Source organism: Doryrhamphus excisus, linkage group LG1, assembly GCF_037039965.1.
Source record: "Doryrhamphus excisus strain RoL-2023G ecotype Guam linkage group LG1, RoL_Dexc_Guam_v1.1, whole genome shotgun sequence".
Taxonomy (NCBI): Eukaryota; Metazoa; Chordata; class Actinopteri; order Syngnathiformes; family Syngnathidae; genus Doryrhamphus; species Doryrhamphus excisus.
The window spans coordinates 10912340-10933123 of record NC_136357.1 but is presented as its reverse complement, the minus strand read 5'-3'; the positions used below and the strand labels follow the sequence as shown (position 1 = coordinate 10933123).

At 39.7% G+C, this 20784-nt stretch overlaps 1 protein-coding gene across 1 annotated transcript; it reads right to left on the bottom strand.

The window, feature by feature from the left end:
- Nucleotides 1–886: 886 nt before the first annotated feature.
- rgma (repulsive guidance molecule BMP co-receptor a) lies at nt 887–15575 on the bottom strand. The gene is made up of 4 exons (XM_058076663.2): nt 15167–15575; nt 11444–11559; nt 9051–9568; nt 887–3525 (listed from the first exon to the last, which is right to left on the bottom strand). The coding sequence occupies exons 1-4, from the start codon at nt 15178–15180 to the stop codon at nt 2869–2871; spliced, it is 1305 nt and encodes a 434-aa protein (XP_057932646.2). The 5' UTR covers nt 15181–15575; the 3' UTR covers nt 887–2868.
- Between the last annotated feature and the right edge of the window lie 5209 nt (nt 15576–20784).

Genomic DNA, 20784 nt, shown 5'->3' with positions numbered 1-20784 from the left:
CTCAAGGATGATCAGTGGAAAAAAGATGCACCTGAGCTCAATTTTGAGCTTCATGGCAAAGGCTGTGAATACTTATGTAAATGTGATTTTTTTGTTTTCTATTTTTAATAAATTCAAAACAAAAACCTTTTTTCACATTGTCATAATGGAGTATTTTGTGTAGAATTTTAAGGTAAGATTAATTTAATACAGTTTGGAATGAGGCTGTAACATGACAAAATGTAGAAAAAGTGAAGCGCTGTGAATACTTTCCGGATGCACTGTAATTATAAATCATATTGAACCAAATTTGTAAATGTCTTATGACCAATTTAATTCTAATTGCATTAATGGTTACCGAAAATGTATAATTCATTCTTTTAATCTTCTAAATAATCAAATGGTGAAATATTTAGCTTATTTTATTTAATGAACTGAGCTTTACAGTCAATTACATTAATTATAGATATGTGTATGTATACACTGTTAAACAGGTTAAACTATGTTAAAATGTCACTATTCACTTAGTTACATGTGAAGATATTACACCAACTCTGAAGGTTGAGGTTTGCAAAATTCGGGATGTTTGAGTAACATTTTTAAGTTTTAAGTTAGTTAGCCATGTGTGGTTAATATTCAATATTTTCTTTATTAGTTGGAACTACAGACTATTGACTATGATTGAAGGCAGGGTTGTGATGAACGTATTAGCTGCAAATAAGTAGAAATTCATCTAAATTGAGCTTTAGTCAAAAGGTGTTACAACCAGAAGGGACAATAAAAACAACCTGCAGGGTATAAAAATGAACCTGTGTAAAAATCATATGAATGTAGTATGTCAGTGACGTCCACCAGGGGGCAGTAGAGCACTTAAGATGCATTCAAATCAACAAACAAGCTTGCACTTTACTAACAAGACACTTTTTTATTCAATAAATAATTTACATTATAAACAGCTGGTGTGTGTTACAACTGATTTGTTTTTACATACAAATGCAGTTTTATCCTTTTTGCTGTTATTTTTGAATGCATGAGACAATTTCAACAACACAAGAGCTAAGGTTTAAAAAGGAAAAAAACATAAAGTGCTTTTAAATTTAGACAAAAACAAACATGAGCACCCATTAAAACGCATTCCCTTCTTCAAAAAAAAGGACATTACTGCTGTGTTTACTACTTGAGAATATTCTCTTCTGGGGTGTTCATGTGTTTGCAAAGTAATTCAATTTCACATTCACAAAAAACCTGTAAATGTTATTCAAAACAACAACTCACTGACACACACACACACACACACACACACACAATATGTACAGTCTCACATTACACACTCTAAAAGTCAATACAATCTACAAACTAAACACCACATTGTACATTACAATCACTTGGATGCTCCTGTTGTCATACTGCACCAGAGGGGGCGGCAGTGAGGCCTGACGAATACTTCAGTGTTAAAATGAACAAACAAACACACACACACACACACAGCACACCCAGAGAACCTCTGGCAACTGAAATGAGAAATAAATGCTGCTTTTATACAGTGTAGCTGTAAATGTTCACTTGGCACAATGGCTTGTTCTTTGGCCATGAAATCACATCTTTGTTGTCTTTAACACACGCCATACTTCCTCTAATAGTGGCCTGTGCTCCAATCATTTTGATGGAAGTGGCAGATGTGGCATCTGTAAAGCTGATGTTCATCTCAATGATTGCTGTGAAAACACTAAAATCGACAACGCCATGTATTTGGGTCAAATCGGCACGCAAATCTGTACACATTTCTAGTGACCAACAGGAAGTGTACATTCAGTTTTACGGCGCAGCCCCACAAGCCGGGTTGTGCAAATGAATGTGAACTACATTTTACTATATTTTATATATTTTTTAAATATACTATTTTATTAATTGCATTTTTTTAATTACTGTTTTTTCCATTGAATTAACATTTTTATATTATTAAAATCAACTGTAATTTGAGAATTACCTGTCAGTATATTGTAAATATATTTTCAGGCTTCATTTTTTAAATCATTAAAACACAAAAACTAAACATTTTTCCGTGAGCATCTTGTTCCCTTACTGTAAAATGAGCCAAACTGTGGCTTTAATACCAAAGTACGTACCAATCCGTGAGGATGCCGCATCATTACATCTCTTGTGGCAAACGTAACTCTTTTGCACAGCACTTTGTATCATCATCTTCTTTTGAACATTTATTCATAGAACAACACGCCTGGCACTTTCTGTGGTTGAGTAAACTAAATGCTCATAGAAATGACGGTGTGTTAAAGAATTGTAAATAGACTATAACTGTCATAATTTAGCATACATTATGTAAACCTTTCAGAGTGTGCCTTGTATGGTCAACTGTTATTCAATGGCTCTCTTATCTACATTCACATTACAAACAATAGAACACAAACACTGATCAACAATGCTTCTGAAAATCAACGTCTTAAGTATTTTTTTTTTAATCTGAACTTGTCCTTATTTTTGACTTATGTGACGGTGACTCCTGCACCCACAAAACACACTGAAACAACCACAGTTAATGGTCTTGCCCGCACACACACACACACACACACACACCAGAAAAATGACCCATTCATCATTTCCACAGCAGACTGGAGACATCCAAAAAAAGAAGCCCCCCCCCCCAATTGTGGAAACTAATGAAACATTAGCGAACAAAAGCCCCTCCTGTCAGCTCCGCCATGAAGCAGTGAACAGGATGAATCCATCTTTGTCTCCAGTGATATCATCCCAGTTGGACTTTCTCTCCAAAGAATAGCTAAAGCCCATGGTGATGGCGGGTGGGGGCGTGTCCAGCTCTGTGAGATGAACGCAAGCGCCGCTCACTTCCAAGACCGCACACTCCTAAAGTGGCTATAGACCAATCCACAAGAGGAAAGGAACAAGGAAGAAGAGCGATGGTGCGTCTTTGCCTTGCTTCCCCGGCGCGGCGTTCCTCGTGAAGATATCCTTATCAAAGATGTGATACCGCTTGCTGTTGGAGTGCAGCATCTTGACGTCCTCCAGGGCGTAGTAGGCGGCCATGGTGAAGTTGATGTCCCCGGAGGACAGCAGGTCAAAGACGCAGGACTGAAAGTAGAGATCCTCCACGGGAAGACGCTCCTTGCACTTAGCTTTTGCAGACTGGTAGGTGAAGCCCCTGGTCCGGTCTACGTTGTGGGCCCTGACGTTCTTGAAGTTGATGCGCTGGTTGGCGGGGCACCCGTGGAGGCACAGGTACAAGTCCTGGTTGTCGTCTTCCTCCACCGAGTTGACCACCTCCTCGGGCATGCGCACAGCGAAGGTCAAGTAACGCCCCACCTGGCGCACCACTATTGTGGTTCCGATGTAGCGGGCCTGGATTTCCACGTGCTGTCCAGGGACCTTCTCCACCACGCGCAGGGCGTTGGCGCCGTGACGCTCACCGCCGTTCTTTGAGCCGTCAGCGAACGCTGCTGGGAGTTCGTCCGTCTCTGCGTGGTACATCTTCTGGTCCACGCATTCCTGGAAGTTTTTAAAGATGATTGTCAGCTGCAAGAGAGGAGGAAAACTATTAGACAACGTGGTACAGTGGAACCTCTCAAGAACAAGCTTTCTTCTGGTCATATTAAGTACTATTATCACTGGAGGACGACGACCAGCTAAACATACCGAACATGAGCAAGGAGGACGAGACAGAGAAGCCCTGATAACAGCTTGAATGTAAAGTAGAAGAAGAACAGAGCCCACTTTAACAAATCTAGCTGGAACTGAGACTAATATTGTACTAGCAGGTACAATAATAACAGACTACAGACAGAATAACACAACTACACAAACTGACTACAATTCGGACGTCTCCGCGGAAATATGAAATAGCGGGAGTGAACAGCGAAAAAGACGGTATAAAGGTTGCTGTATAAAGACTGTATCAACCATGTTTACTGTCTGTCGTCATGGGAAATATGAGATGGAAGAGCTAGCGGCACTAACCCGGCTGCAGAGACTACCGTAACATTATTGCACTGTAGATTGAACATTTTATGATTTTAAGAAAAGAATATACTATTATTTCAGCAGATGTTTTTCCTATAAGATTGTTTACATTTTAATAAAACTTTGCACGCATATTTGGCTTTGACTTTTGTGTAAACTAATTGTGGAAAAAATATTTGTATATACCGTATTTTCCGGACTATAAGTCACACTATTTTTCATAGGTTGGCTGTTCCTGCGACTTATACTCCAGAGCGACTTATAAATGGAAAAACACTGGACACCTTTTCTGTTCATGTTTATTTTTTGTAAAAAATGCGACTTATACTGCAGTGCGACTTATGTATGTTTTTTTTTGGCCTTGTGCGACTTATAGTCCAGAAAATACAGTATATCATATGTCGATATTCAATCTAAATATATTGCGATATGAGTTTTGGTCCATATCGCCCAGCCCTGATGTATTGCTATCGCAAGAGGCTGCAATCCATACTGCAATATATATTTTACTCCACATGGCCCATCTTTAGTAACAAAAGTATGTATATTATGTACTTGGCACTAAAAAGTTGTAAAAACTCCACAGCATGTTTTGCTAGTTCTGTGACATTTATCTGATACCACCACAGAAAATGGCAAACAGATGGATGACTTTTTGCTGTACAGCATTATTATATGCGAAGTAAAAGGAAAAGTGTTTGGACTTATTAGGAATGTACAAACTGTGCCACCTACTCCACCAAGTGTCGCGTTTCAGCGGTGGCTCAACATGGGGGAGAGCAAGGGGTGAGGCCAAGGTAAACGCCTTCCAAAGAAAAACAGCAGTCTGAGCCGTGTTCAAAATCGAGCCTCAGTGTGCAGACACAAAGACGAGCCTTTCATAGCGTTGAAAAACCTGCCAGTGAACCCCCAGAACTGTGCTCCAGGGAGTGGACTGAGCCATTTATATACACACTGCAGCTAATTAACAGACTGGTCTGCATTTTCAACACATTCTATACACTGTAGATCAGGGGTCTCAAACACGCGGCCCGCGGGCCAAATGTGGCCCGTAGGACACTAGTTTGAGGCCCCCCGCCTTGATATGAAAGTTTAATGTTAGTGCGGCCCGCGCAAGTTTGATATGGACGCTGTATGGTATCATGTACCCAGAAAAAATTATTAAGTTTCATCAATGTTCATGTTAAAGGTTAAATAACTGTTAATAGTTATCCTCCCTGTCCATGTGGAAGTGGTAAGTTTTTGGCTATTTAAGTTTAAAGGAAATAACTTGAAGGCTACCGTTTAGGTCGCTAGCTCTCTAGTTTAAGAGTTAGTATGTGTCTCAAGACCCTGCAGTTGCGCAATATGTTGTAAATAAAAAGAGTATAAATGTGACTATAGTCGTGTTTTGTCATGTCTATAGGGTTCTAATAATGATTTAATTTTAATCGGAAAAAAATAATCTACCCACCAACTATGTGTTTTTTTTTATTATTTGCCGTTTTATTATTATTATTATTATTATATTTATTTATTACTGATTGATTGATTTTCTTTATTCTTGATTTGTTTATTTATTTTTCATCTTATTTTGTGTAGAAAAATAAAAAATAAGATATTTGAGAACAGTAGAATGTTTTATCAGAGCTTTTCTTGTAGAAAATTGGAACCAAAGCAGTTTTTTTTAATTTTTTTGTTTTTAATAAATGCGTTTTTTTTGTTTTTTTTTTGGAAAACCTGATGCGGCCCGGCTTCACCCAGAACCTAGCTCCGGTGGCCCCCAGGTAAATTGAGTTTGAGACCCGTGCTGTAGATAGTGGCCGTACCAGGATGTTTGGAGCTTCATGCTATTCGACTAGACAAATGTAGCCACTGTGACACTTTTTACACGCTGTAAGCTCTAACGCTCTGCAGCACATCGCTCTACTGAAGCTGATCTTCTGGCAGATTGTTTGCACAGGTGCCTTTGGCTTGCTGCCTTGTTTTTCCTTTGTCCGCAGTCGAGCTCTTAAAAAAAGAGAGAAGTCTCTGCTTTGCTTCCAAGTCATGGAATTTCTTCTACAGCTAAAAAGAGCCTTTAAATGCTTAATAGTCATTAAGAGACTGATTGCACCAAATGATTCCTCCACAGACTGTATACTCACAAGCGCTTAGAAGAATTCGGTTATAAGCTGCAAAGTATACAAAGTGGGAAATGGTTCCTGTGAGAATTTCTGACATTTCTCAGGCAGCCGTTAAACACGATGGCGGCAATGATCGTGAACAAACAAGAGGACTGAGGTTTAAAAGGGTATGCAGTTCTCATTATTGACTTCATGCCAAGTCAAAATGGAGAGTCGTGTCAATATTTTTGATGAAACACTCCTGCTAGGCTAATAACTAAGGGCAAGCATTTCATCATATTGCTTTGTTCGACTATCAGGGAAATTAACCATTAATTCTAACTACAGCTGTCAAATGGTTAGTGGTTATCACCACGAGCAACCATGTCCGACTCTGAAATATGCCAATTTTTACTATATTTAATCAACAGAAACAACTGACAGGACAGAATGATTCTATATTTGCATGTATTAACAGATCCAAATGAACTGAATATGTCAATCAAGCTAAAAGATACCACAAAAGCCTAAAAATCTATTTTGTGTAACACTAATCTCGTTAATAGCAGCACATTTGAATCACACTTTAAACCTTGTTATTTATTATGAGCCATGAGGAGTTGGCTTCAAAGACATCACATAATTTAAGGTAAATTGACTTGTTTTCTGTGTATTTCCCAGCGTACTTAAATGTAGCATTATGGTACATCTGAATTAAGAGCTATGACGTCATTGATAATAATATACATACAATTCATGTTTTTCTTTATCTTCCTATTCATTTACACACACGCACAGACACACTCCACTGTGATCAGTCAAATTCCCAAGGACTTCCAGATACGTAGGTCCACGTTTACTGAGTGAAGGCGATCAACAGCCCATACAACAAGGTCCCAATAGCACTGACATCAGTTAGAAAAACCTCTGTAAAACAGACCTTGCTTTGCCATCGTTTAACAAGAGAATACAACATTGTAACAACATTTATAGGTCAAGAAAGTGGAAAAAAGCGCAATAGGTCCCCTTTAATATTTGAACTCTGTTCTACGTCTAATGTATGGCCATGTTCTAATCATGTGACATCTCCTTTACTACAGATCTACGACTAATCGTTTAAATACTGTACCGCTCACGAGTCAGCGACGTCACGGTAGCTCTTTGGTAGGAGACAATCACGAGCTATATAGGAACTAACGACAAGCTTGTCAACCCCTCGGAAATCGGAGGTCTTTGCTCAACAAAAATATAACCAGAGGGATGTGAATGAATCATTGCAGCGCCCCGGAAGCCATGGCCAATGAAATGAAACTTGTATTGTGTATTTCTTTTAATTGAATGCATGGTTTGTCTGTCAAATGTTGCTATAGTGGTCAATAAAGGAAACTTCAGTCCTGTAAAAATAGGCCTACATGTTATTGAGCATTATATTATATTATATTATATTATATTATTAATAGCAACATGTGAGTTGTGTGTTTCTGCACATGACATACACCGGAACAAAACAAAATGTGTTATTGTTTCTGTAGGTTTTCCGCTACGTACAACCGCTGCTACTTCCCTATTGTCTATGCTGCTTCCGAATTCGGGCAGATTGAGTGAGACTGTTGCTTGTTTTGTTGGAGTAATGTTAGTGTGTCTGGCAGATAATAACCTAATAATAATAATAGATATGGTTTTCCCTTATTGACAGAGTGGGTGTGTTATACCTCACTGTGTGTATCAATATCTTTTTGCACACATTTCAACAATACCGCAATTAGAATGTTAACTGTTACAATTTTGGTCACAATCGTGATTTGAAATGTTCGTATTGTTACATCCCTAGTCTTGATCAGAACAATGCTCTGTTTTGAAATCTTGTTCAGACTGTGAATTTAGAAATATTGCTGCATACAGTAGGAGGGGCAAAATATTAGAACGACATGAGCAATGTTTATTAGCATTGTGGTTGTAGTTTGCAGTGGTGTAGAATTGCACTGCATCACACTAAGCGTTGTTTGTAATACGTTTCCTCTTGTATGGAACTAAAAGTAAAATATTAGAAACGGCTATCATTAATACCATTACCCTGACATCATTATTTCATTATTAACAGCCTTCACAGTTGCCTATAATTGCTCACTTCTAAGCAGCAACAAGTGAAGATATTCTTGAAACAGCAGCTGCTATACCATACTCACCTGCTGTGATGTTATGACAAAATAAACACACAGCCCACCCATACTGCATAATTAAAGCCTGTTTGATATGTTTATATTGTAACATATGGTACACACGTTTTGCTTACAGGTTTTACTTTGGGTATATACGGTGGTCTTACTGCTCTATGATTACCACAACTACGTCCTCAAGAGAAAAATAAACAGTGATATGGACATCACTACAAATCGCACGACCAAAAGGTTGTATGTCCGGTTGTGACCTAGGCTTAAGATGCCAAACAAGAAAAAATGGGATTCCATGTTTTTAAATGAATACTGTACATCAAAACAACACACTAATTATTTTGTATTTGTAACGGCAAATATTGGATTGGATTAGATATTGCAGGCATACTTGGTGTCATAAGATGACCCTGAATACAAAGATGAGTCCCACAAAATCAATGATAAAAATATCTTAAATATTAGAAAACCAAGAGAATGTAATTGTACATTTCTTAGCAGATTCATTGATCCCCTTCATCTTGAAAAAAAAAATCAACACTTTTTTCCAGCTGCACCTCTCCACTGCTGCGTGTGAGTGACCGGAAAAAAGCTCTGATTCACTGGTTTGCATGTACAGTTTACATCTCTAGACCCCATATATGAGACCGTATGCTACAGTCCACTGTCAGGTTTGCAAGGTGACAATTATTGTTATCAACAGTTATTGTTCTTAACAATAATGTGACCCATTTAGGTTATGTGTAACTGGAATTGTAGGCTCACGCTACTGTAGTCACAGTAAAAATCAAAAGACAATATGTAACATAAACTAATGGAGTCTCACCTTGCTTGTTGCAGTCGCTGAAGAGCCCTGCACCACCGGAGTGTTGGTCACCTGTACTGACAGGTATTTGTTGTGAATGAGTGGCCAGGCCCCCTCAACCTTACACGTTTGAAAGTCATCCCCAAAGGTCCGCAGGTGGGGGTCTCCAAAAAAGCCACAGTGTGTGAAGTTCGGCGGTGCCGCATTGCGCATTAGGCTGCGTTCGTAGTGACACACTTCGGGGCCGTCCGAGCGCTCCTGGTTGTCGGGCGGCAGGGGCGGTGGCAGTGGGGGAAGCGGAGTCCGAGCGCGGGGTTGCGATGTGGGTCCTTCCTTAGAGCAATTGTGCTGGCTCATGAGATCCTCGATGCCATGCTGGGCCGAGTGGTACGCCAAGTCACCCCTGCAGGTACGGGCGGTGCGTCGCACGCAGCTGTTGTAGGCACGCAGGGCTGTGCAAAACTCTTCCTCGGGTCCCGTGTTGGAGGTAGAGGCCCAAAAGTCAGAGTTGCACTTTAGGATCTTGCACTGCAGACTCACTGTAATTGAAGAAGGGATGAAAACTTTATTTAAATATTTATTAAAAGCATTTGATAGGTACTTAGCTTAATCAATTGAACAAGGGATTAGTCGCACATTTTGTTTCATCTTTGTCTTTTGCATAACGACAACATAACAACAATACAGATAGTTCTGATTTTTGTTTTTTACATTAATTTGTATGACATAAGCAGTGAAGTCTGTCAACAGCGTGTCCTGAGCAAAGTTCTGGTCGGATTACAGTGCTGAGGAAAGTAGTTCCAGCGAGTTTGCTGGGGACAGTTAAGTAAGGCGTGAAGTGATACGACGGCCTAGAAAATAACGAGCGATTTGTGAAGTCTGATTTTTTTCTAGTAGGGATTTTTGTGATACAAATGTATTCTGCTTTTGAGAAGCCAAACTCTTTACTTAACTGTCCCCAGCAACTAGCTGGAACTACTTTCCTCAGCACCAAAATCCGACCAGAACTCGGCTCAGGACACAAGGACTCAGGACTGTTGACGGACTTCACTGCTTATGGAGATGTCATACAACCTAATGTCAGAAAATCCGAACTCTCTCTTTAAGGTAAGAGTGTTATTGTTTTTACATTCACAACTTGTTTTTACAATTGTCCAACAGTTTTTGTTCCAATGTTAAGTAGGGTTTAAATAATGGTGACAGTTTGACCCTGGAACAGATCATTTGTATTATTTCCTATGGGAAACTTTGATTGCCTTTTAAACATGTACTTAAATCAATATCTGACAGTAAAACAATGACCTACTGGTGTTATTTGGGCTCTTGAGCTAAGATAAACACTACTCAACTGAAGTTTGCCACGTCTCACTATTAAAGCTACATCCTGCCAACTCTTTACAGAAAATGCTCTTCAAATACTTGCTTCGACAACCAATTGAGACACCATGTTTGAGTGGTGATGCTTTTAATTTTGAAAAGGTTTAACTCAGGGGTAGGGAATGTGTGCATAACAACACTAATAATAAAGAACTTCCATGTTTGAACACTATTATTCCTTGACTACAAGACACAGCCGTTTCTGCACTTGTGCCATTCAACACATGGCAATAATAACACAATCTTCATCTCTACTAGCACCACATTATCACCTTGTTGTTGGACGGTAAGTGACTTAAGAGGAGACCTGATAAGAGTCTGGAAAACATTCCCACTGAGTTGAATGAGGGGGCTGCCATTGTTTTGTTATGTGTCAGTGTTGTTCAGGGGCAATACTGCATCAAGGAACACCATTTTTAAATAGTGGTTTATCTTGTAGCGTAAGGCTGCAGTCCCCCAACATCAAACTCCCACCCCACATATTTTTCAAATTAGTTTTAGAGACAGCAATTAAAAAAAAACCTTAACATTCAGCCATCTTCTTTTAGGGGGGGAGGCATTAACTTTCCATGAGCTACCGTTAAAAAAAACTCTGCAAGCACGCCCCCATCCCCTAACAAAACAAAGCTGTAAAAACATCTTACGGTGGTATTCTCGCTGATTAAATCTAACAACAATGACTAAAAATATCTATAATACAATAGTGTAAAAATATGAGAAGGATAGTAACCATGTCGTTTACACTGTTGATTATTTTCCCTTTAAAAGCGACACTCTGCCTCCAATCTGCAACCATTTCTGGTTATTGATTGTTGCTAATTGCTACGGAAATGCATAAATAATTAGCTAGCATTACCTTTATTTTACGACACTTAAGTTGCTTTGCAACAGTTTTGGTGGCGGCAAAGATTGCCCGTTCGAAACAACCAACACCAACGACGAGTCTTTTAGTTAACAAAACCAAATAGTCACTTTGTATCTTTTAAATTAAAACAAAATGTATGTCTTGCCTCAATACAGCGTATTAAAAGTCTTACCTGAAGGAAAGAGTGAGAGAAAGACAGCGAGGACTCTGCACACGTCAAGCGCCGAGTGTCTGCCTCTTTCCCCCATAACCATCCATCCAGCTCGGGGTCGCCCTTCACTCCTCTGCCTGGTTAAGTAACCACAGAGCGGGGAAGAGTTAAGCCGGAGAGTCCTCGTTGAGAAACCAAGGCAAAATAATCCAGAAAACAACTCTCATCACCCCTCTGGGTAAGTGTTTAACTTAAGTTAGCCACAGTTAGCTAGCGTATGGTGCACACACTGGTGAAAGCGAGCAGGTAATTTATTTCCTTCGCGGGAGGAGGGAGTGTGGAGAAGCAGCAAGTGTGTGCGTGCAAACGGGGGGGAGGGAGAAGGGGAGACACGCCGAACCAATCACTGCAGCCTGCATGGTTGGTGAACCCCCCCGGCCATAAAGACCCTCCACACGGTTCAAATTACATCTCAATGTGCACACTTGTTCCACGACGACCCACCCAGGCTTCGGAGCTGTTAGGAAACCACGATCAAGTGCTTTTACTATTAAATTGAATTATAAGCAAAAAAACAATTTTAAGGTGACGACATTTTCACTTTAAAGTCTGATAAGTTTTTAAAAAGGAAGACATGTGGAACATTCTTGCAACCCAGGGCCTAATAGTTAAAATAAGATTTTTTTCAACATGGTAATGAAAACGTGTTAAGCATCCAAACATCCATTTTCCATATTGCTTGTTGTAATGGATGCCAATAAAGCTGGAGCCTATCCCAGTGACTGCGTCTATAACAGGGGTGTCAAACTCATGCAAAGCAGGTGATTTTAATGATAAACACCACCTTCAATTTGAAGGAAGGAGCTCATCAATTAAATCACCAGTGCTTCGGCCCTCCATTGTCCCATACGTCTAGAAGCAGGTACCCAGGATGGTAGCCAGCCAATCACAAAGCACATATAGACAAACAACCATTCACAGCTATGGACAATTTTTAAACTCCACTTAGCCTTACATTCATGTTTTTGGAATGTGGGAGTAAGGGGTAGAATACCTGCGTACAAATGTGCAAAATTTTGATCTCTCGATCTCCTGTGTGGCTACATGCTAACCACTAGGTCATCGTGCAGCCCAACATTCTAAACAAGCGCTTACGCAATTCTATCGTTTTGATAAAATTTCTAAATAAAAAGTATTACTTAATACTGCCATTTTACTTAACGACTCACGCGTGGCTAGCATGGCAGCCGCAACATCCTCCTCGCTCTCCCTGTCCCCCAGCGAGTCCTGGCTAGCGAGGTGTGCTGGATGTCTTGCCAGAGAAGTGATCACCTTTGTTAACTGACTTTGCGTTGTTTTATTACGTGCATGAATATACAGTATTGTGGCCTGACTGAGCATGCACAACAACATTGGTGGTTTCTTAGAGATGGGGAGTTTAATAATAACAATGATGCTAATAGTAAAAAAAGAAATCCCATCAATTTATATAAAAGGAAAGCATATGGTGTGTGCATGTGGAGGGAAAAAATTGAGAATCATGATCTCAATTCTGAGCAAGAAATGTTTTTTGCAGAATCGTGCAAACCTACTCCTTCATGTATTTTATTTCAGTATAATCTCTTTTTGTAGTACAAATTCGCAGATTGCGTCAAACCATCCATCCATCTATTTTCAGGCTTTGCTTGCTTTGTTTTTCTTATAATAATTTATTGTAAAAATGGTCAGGAAAAGCGGTAGAAAACGAATGAATGAATTAAATGGGCAGATTAATAAAGAAACAAGCACTGATTTTCAACATGACTATAGATAAATAGATTAAATAAAGCATTTAGCTGGCAGGAAAGACAAGCAACACTATCAAAACAAAGACCCCGAATGTAATAATGTTTTTAAAAAATGGTCAGATACATACATAGTTGGATACAACCTTGCAGTGAATAAAATGTCCATAAAAATCCAAAACAAACATGTCATATGCTGTTTGTTGCTTACTATAATTATATCTGCAATGTAACAATAACAATTCATAATAAAAATGGGCATATTAATAGAGAAACATTGCAGGCAGCATTCTTAATGCTTTGGTTTTGACAATAACTTTAATAACAGATAAGACATTGCATCGGTAGTGAAGAAAATTACCCTCAAGCACTTGAAAAATTCTTCATATAGTCTTTTGTTTACATTTGTTAGCTTTTTTTTTAACATAGTAGTAATAATTTGTTGTATAAATGGTGAAATACATAGGCAGATAAGCCCATCAGGGAAATTATGGGAATCAACGGTTCAGTCATGGTTAAAAGGCCAAAGGCTTTAGTTACCAGCAATGTTAATACCACAATTGAAGACAGAAGTAAAAACTGTCCATTATCGTGTGTGTTATGTTGTCAAATGAGCCACAAGGATACATCCCTACAGTCCAAAACCCTAAGCATGACAAATAAGACAGCTTTTAGTAGGATAATTGACACATGGAAGTAGGCCGCCATAGAGAGGGCATGCATGGGTACCCTTTAGTACAAAATGTAATGTATGTTTCAAAGGGAATTTTAATACGCTATGCACCACCACGCAAGACGATGATGTGTAAGTTGTACAAATGATGTGTCATTTATTAAACACTCAGTGTTTTATTTTCACCCATATAGAGCGAGGAATGCTTTTGTAACGGCTGTCCCTCTCATGTATGATGGATTTGAGGGTTTACAATGAGGTTGGAGCGCCTACACAGGTTGCAGCAAGGTAGGGCCCCTGTGCACACTGATTGAACAATTTTTTTGACAAATTGTTTGCGGCTTTTTAGCTGTAGCATGGTATTTTGCTTTGCATTTGGACGGTACAAAGTAGAGAAGCTGGAAAAATGGAAGGCGCATATTGTGAAATCGTAGAAAGACATTTATTTTGAAGTCTTTAGTTGTGAAGAATCACATTGAGTGCCACAAACATGTCTCGCTATAACGAAAAGGATAACAAATACAACTTGAAGTTTACAGTTCATTTTATATACTATATATATGGGGCAGCCCTATAACTGCACTTTGATTTACTGTTTTATGTGACTGGTTGATTGACAGAAAAATACCCAATGATCATGAATGTCAATCAAACAGTACTAAAAATGACAGTTATTACTTCTAAGACTGGGATGTGAGTTAACCGGATGGAACAATGGCAATAGCTCTGTAAAATGATGATACAAATTTTACATATATAAACTGCATTTGTTTTACAACCAAAATTGATGCAAATGTGTGGTAATCGATATTTCTTTGCAGTCACTACAATTCAACCTATAAAACCACAAGTGGCTATGATACCCTACCTGCAGTTATCCCCATATAGCCTTCTAATTTGGGCATTAACCTGCATTCTCCCCTTCATGCAGTGTCAGTCAGCCCCCCCCCCCCTCCCTCTCTCTCCCAAGTTCCAACAGATGGCGCTTGTAAAATAGAGTCAAACGCACATGGCGTTATGAGGACAGCCAAACCTGTCATTAGATTTCAGCCTTATGGACAGCACGGTTATTGCTAATTGCAGCTGTCGTGCGATTAAGCCGGGGAGGGGGCTGGGATATGAGGTGGGAGTTTACGGGTGATGGCACATTTCCCTGCACCCCTGATTGGCTTTATATATGATGAACTGTGGCAAATAAAACTCCGTTCTACATGCCTTTTAACCTGCAACACGGGTGCGGGTTTAACAAAAATAAAATAATGCATAAACTGCAAACAAATCACCCACCTTTGAGACTGCATGGAGTCCTGCAGAAACCAGTGCACACTCTTTAAAAATAAACGCGTCCAGTCGTCAGTGTAATCCAAAAGAAAAAATCAGACAGCGGCAGTGGAAAACCCACCAATGTGCACATGACGTCCGCCGGTGAGCTCTGCGTGGAATTCATAAAAAGTGCTTTCTCGGAGTGGAGACTCATCCAAAGGGGCGCAAATCACTTCTGTCATTCGTGTTCGACAACCAGTCCATCGGTAAGAACACATTATGGGATTTTAAGTCTCCAAAGTGGCCACCTCTGTGCGTTAAATCCACTGTATGTGCTATGTTAGGTAGTAAAAAGCCCCCAGAAGAGAGAGAGAGAGAGACGAGCTGCTGCGTGGCGCGATCCGCTGCGTGGATGTTGAGAAATGGCTCGTTAGAAAGTGTGAGAGAGACAATGATGGGCTCTGCGTGACGCTGAACCTCAGCTGTGAAGCTCTATTTGCCGGGATTGGTGGGGGGTGGGGGGTCCTCTGAATAGCATTGCATAGCTCTGCTATAAACAAGTATGCACTCTTTTAGTCCTTGCACCAATATGTCGCCATCTCTTTGGTTAAGTTCTATTTATTACCCCTTCGTTTCTTTTAAGCATTGTTTGTTTTTGCAGCAATCGGCCGCCGTGGAAGCATATAGTGTAGTAGCAACTGCAAACAAAGCCGGCAGGACCTATTTTCCACCAGATCAGAAGAAGACAAATCCACTATACTGAGAATTTAATGGAGGCAGCCACATAGCATCATGGAATGAGGTGGGCAGGGAAGGCCGCACAGAGACTGCACCTGTGTTTTAGGATCAGCCTGCAAGCAAGAAGGAAAATACCACCGTATGACAGCCGCCCTCCCCCCTTTTCCTCCTCTTTGGCCTGAACTCCTGCCGACACCAGTGGGTTTCCCGGCTCAGGTTACTCCTTCCTCTGATCAGAAGAATTAATCACCTCACACAGTGTGTGGAGATTCCCCATGTCGACAGGCAGGCTACAAATCAAGACAGAGATAGGACATTTATTCACATTGGGCCAACACTTAGTGTCCCGCCATCCTTAAGTATGCTGCTACTGGTCATGACATCATCCTTTCGTGTATCTGTGCAAGAAGCCCACCTCTGCAATTCACTCATCTCAGCACCGGACCTGTATGGCCTCTCCAGATGGCAGCATAATTGTCCCTGGTGTAAAAGAAGAACATGAAAGAGTGTGACATCCGAGTGTGAAAAGCAGTATTTTTATTTATTTATTTATTTATTTTATGGATGTTTCATATGCTGGACCCCTTTCTCAAACAAAGCTGGTATACAATGCTGCTTTGCTATGGTATTATGTTGCAACAGCATGACATATCTGCTTTACATATCATGGGCTAAAGCTGGACACACATATGACAAGTACGGCTGTTTAAAGGCTGATTCCAAGTCGGCTGGCTGCTGACCCACTTTGGAATGGGGGCAGATTGAGCGTTTGGCGGGTCCTGACCAGTTGTAGCTCCATTTGATGTTTTCTGTATGTTTTAACAACACGATCATTTAAATTTCCTGATCTAGTAAACTTCTAAACGACAAAAGCAAATAACAACATGTTACCTAAAAATGTAAAACCGTTCTCAACCAGAGAGGAGAAAGATGATCTTAGGGAAAAATTAAACATAAAACACTTCTATGCATGGACTACGCTAAAATCCTTTAGCATTTCTGTGTGTGAAATTAGGTTGTGGAACTGATTAAGGAAATCAAACAATGTAGTAAAATCTAGTTATAGTGGAAACCTGAGTACCCGGAGAAAATCCATGCACACTCCACTCAGAGATACCAAGCGGAGAATCGAACCCAGGTCTTCCCGATCTCCTGACTCTCTGGACAACATGCTAACCACTCGTCCGCCATGCGAGGACTATAGATTTGTAGATTTATTTATTTAAGAAAGCAGGAACGGTGTATGTCGATCAGCATTTTCGTGTAAACATGCTAAATTATAGCCAGTGGCTAATTTCCATTTTTGGTGCCTCTTGGCAGGTTAAAGACAGCTGTAGTCAAAGATGATAATGTACTTCACATTAATGTTACATGATAAAAGGGGGAGCAAAAAATGCGTTCAGTTGTACACGTTTTGATAATAAGGTGTGAGGATGCATTCTAAAACTCCATTAAGAGGTGATATATGGAGCTCTGTGTGGAATAACTCAATAACTCAATAACGCTCAATAACTGTACGGATGCAGGATGCTTGCAAATTGGCCTGCTCATGCCCACAGAGGAGTGAGCCTGAATACGTAAACCCTCATTACACAATTTGGACCCATCCCTTTCTCATTCTCAGCAAAACAAGGTGAGTGTGTGTTCTTTTCAAAATGTCAGACAGAGAATTAAACACGCTGTTTAATTCTGGACAAGGACCGCACCAGACAGAGTGTATAGCCCTCAAGACAAATAATTAGCTTTGCTGCTGACCTCAATGAAAGGCAGTGCATCAAGCCAAATTTCAGAAACATTTAGTGTTAGGGACAATGAACAGTTAGGGACAATGAACAATCATCACAATGCCATACCTGGCAGCATTTTAAGAATACGTTGTTGGAGAGGCCGTGACTGCCTTACAATGCACGATGCCTGAAGAAAATGGAGGCTTATCTCAATATGGCAGCTGTCTCTTTAATTTCCGGCTTCTGACATTCCACGGTAACAATAAAAGACTGTACATCTTTAGGTTATTGTTTGGAATTATCTTACGATTCCATGTGCCAGTTTGATTTAGAGCAATCAGTGGCTTCAATAATAAGAGTTTGGTATGATTCCTATAGTTTCTACTGAATAACAATGGCTGCATAGTTTTCTTTCCAAAGGGCTATTTGATTTGTATACATGACAACCACAACCTGCCCTATCAGCTCTCCAATGCAATCTTTTACTTGCGTTAATGATGAGCAACAACAACACCAACAGAGTGAAAACTCGGGATGGGCTTTATAACCATTTGACTGATAGTTTGGGTGGCGCCACGCATTGTAAATGTCATTTTTGCAAATGTAACATTCACTTTCAAAAATCAATTGCCTAACCAACAGTTCGGCATGTGTGTATTTTAATGGTAGCATTTCTGCTACAAAAAGATTAGGTTGCGGGGTTCTCCATGGAAGCAGCCTTTGTCTCCTGCTCTTTATTTTTTACCAATTACAAAAAAATATATTTAAGCAAATTGTACTTATCCCTGGCCTAAATGAAGCATTTTCAAGCATAAAATTTGCCAAATGAACTAAAATACAAATACAAGAAGCAGTCTAATTGTCCTCGACAGATCTGTCCACCCGCCATTAAGGTCTGCTAGGGAACACATTTACTGTGACACAGGAGTTTTAATGTTTTTTGTTACATTTTGGGGTGTCTGGAACAGATTAATTGGGGCTACATTGTTTTCTATAGGAAAATTTGCATTGGTTAGAGTATGTTTTGGTTTTAGTCACACCTTCTGGAATGGATTGACATTAACCAAGGACAGTTTAGTCAGTATTTCCTCCAGGCAGCGTTATTGCTCAATGTAATTCTTGAGTAAATAAAACAGGTTTTCAGAACATTTATTGTGGTATGTCCTCCTTCGTTTTACAAAGAAACAACAATTGATGAAGTAATTATGACACAATGTTTCTAATACTTGTAATGCAACATTGCAACAAACACATTTCTCATCCCGTTCCAAACTCTTGCATGATATGTTGTTTTAAACGTGAATGCTAACACTTTGCAGGTGGTTAAAAATAAGTAGCCCCAAATTCTTGTGAGCTCCTTTATATCCCCACCTCTTCTGTGTGGTTGTTTAACTTTACTGTGTCCTGTAGAGTTGTCCTGTATGCACAGCTGCAGCGGCTACATCGTGCCCTTCCTTTTGTCCCGTCTTGTCACAATACATCGCCGTGAAAAGCTCAAGTTTTTGCAGGTGCGGGCAAATTAACGACCACCCATAATCAAGTGGGTCATGAGACACAAGCTAATTTTTCAACATGCAATATCCACATGTTTGCTGTTGCTTCATCGTAGCCACACAGTTATTGTAACAGTAGTTCTAAAATTAGTCTTGACTGCAGGCCAGTAAATCTGCTGCATTATTGGCTCACAAGTTATTCAAGGGTCACCTCTAGCTGACCACACACATTAAACTTTGTAAAGGAACAAACTAATAGAGCTCTTTGCTATACTTTATATGGACATTTGTGTATATAAAAAGCTTGACTGTGCAAAGTGAGTCTCATTTGCAATTTAAAGAGGCAAGACTTAATTCATTAGCACGGGTCAGTTGTTAGATAAAGAAAATTAGCACAGTTCTTCTCAGAAGCATAATTTTACCCTCTGCCAGTGAAGGGAAATGAATTTGCAATTCCAGCTTTTAGTAGAGTATCATTTCTCTGCTGAAATATTTATAGTCCCCTCAAAACTATTGAAGAGTGGAATTCAGTGGTGGCTGAATAAAAGATTAATTCCAAAGTCATCATGAGGCATAGCACTGCGTTATTGAGCCATTGGGAAACAAATTCCCATTAGACGCTCCCAAACATATAAAAATAATCAATATATACTGTCCTATAAATCCAATTTTAGAGGCGTCTTCATCTTTGTACTGTGTGGTTCATTCAACAGTAGTAGAAGTTAATTGAAGTCTAAGCATGTCTAATTAAAGGGAAAAAAGATATGTATCTATGGCCCTCTGAGACAGCAGACATATCCCTTGGGCAAAATGGAGCTTTGATTGATCTGTACATGTAAACCGATACTGTCATTTGCACTACCGAAATGGAAGCAGGTTGTGGCTAAATCAGAAACAATGATGCTTTTTTTCATGTAGTTAAACAGGGTTGATGCTTGTGCTTATTGACTAAGTTAATTAACAATAAGTAAAGTAGGCCTCACCACACCCTCCTAGCCCGAAGGCTAAAGATGAGATGTCAGCTGATGTTTAGTCAGGTGTCTGTCGAGGAACTGAATGATGATGAAGCCTGTTGACTTTTACTGACGGCTCCACCACGTAAGGAACACCTCACACAGTGTCGCTGTCTTGAAAAGTTGTGAAACAGGAAGAGACTCCAATGCTGCCTGCCCCCACCACCCTCTAGGGGAAAAAAATCCCATTGCTTGAGACAAAATAACATCAGTGAGTCATAGTTGCCTTTGGGCCAAGTTTATCTTCTGTGTCTCAACTTGCAGGCCGGTCCGCTCACCAGTCAGTTTAATTAAAGCAAGAAGTTGACAAATTTGACCTTATTGTAAAATTGATTTATGATTGTACAGATTAAAAAAAAATTAAAGATCCCTCCCCCCATTTTGTATTTGAAATGATATGGAGTTACATGTGAGTAGCTTTACTTGTGGCTGCTCACATTCCACATGAGTTGCCGCCAATGTTTAATACAGTGGAAAATACTGATGATTTAATGATGCCGTCTTTCAAGTAGCAGCATTTGAACTTGCTACTCTACAGTCAATCTCGCTGTAATAGGAAGAACTACAGATGCAAACATATAAATGGTTTTAAGTGGTCTTTTGCATTTTTGGAATTTTTTTTACCAGAAGCGAGCTTTGATGACAAGCCAACATAATATCTGAATATTTCG

Bases quoted from the DNA above. Each gene is read 5' to 3' on its own strand.
- rgma (XM_058076663.2), bottom strand. The intron at 9,569-11,443 runs GTAAGACTTTTA...CTTCAATTACAG, and splicing joins TCTCTCACTCTTTCCTTCAG to TGAGTCTGCAGTGCAAGATC. The intron at 3,526-9,050 runs GTGAGACTCCAT...CCTCTCTTGCAG, and splicing joins CAGCGACTGCAACAAGCAAG to CTGACAATCATCTTTAAAAA.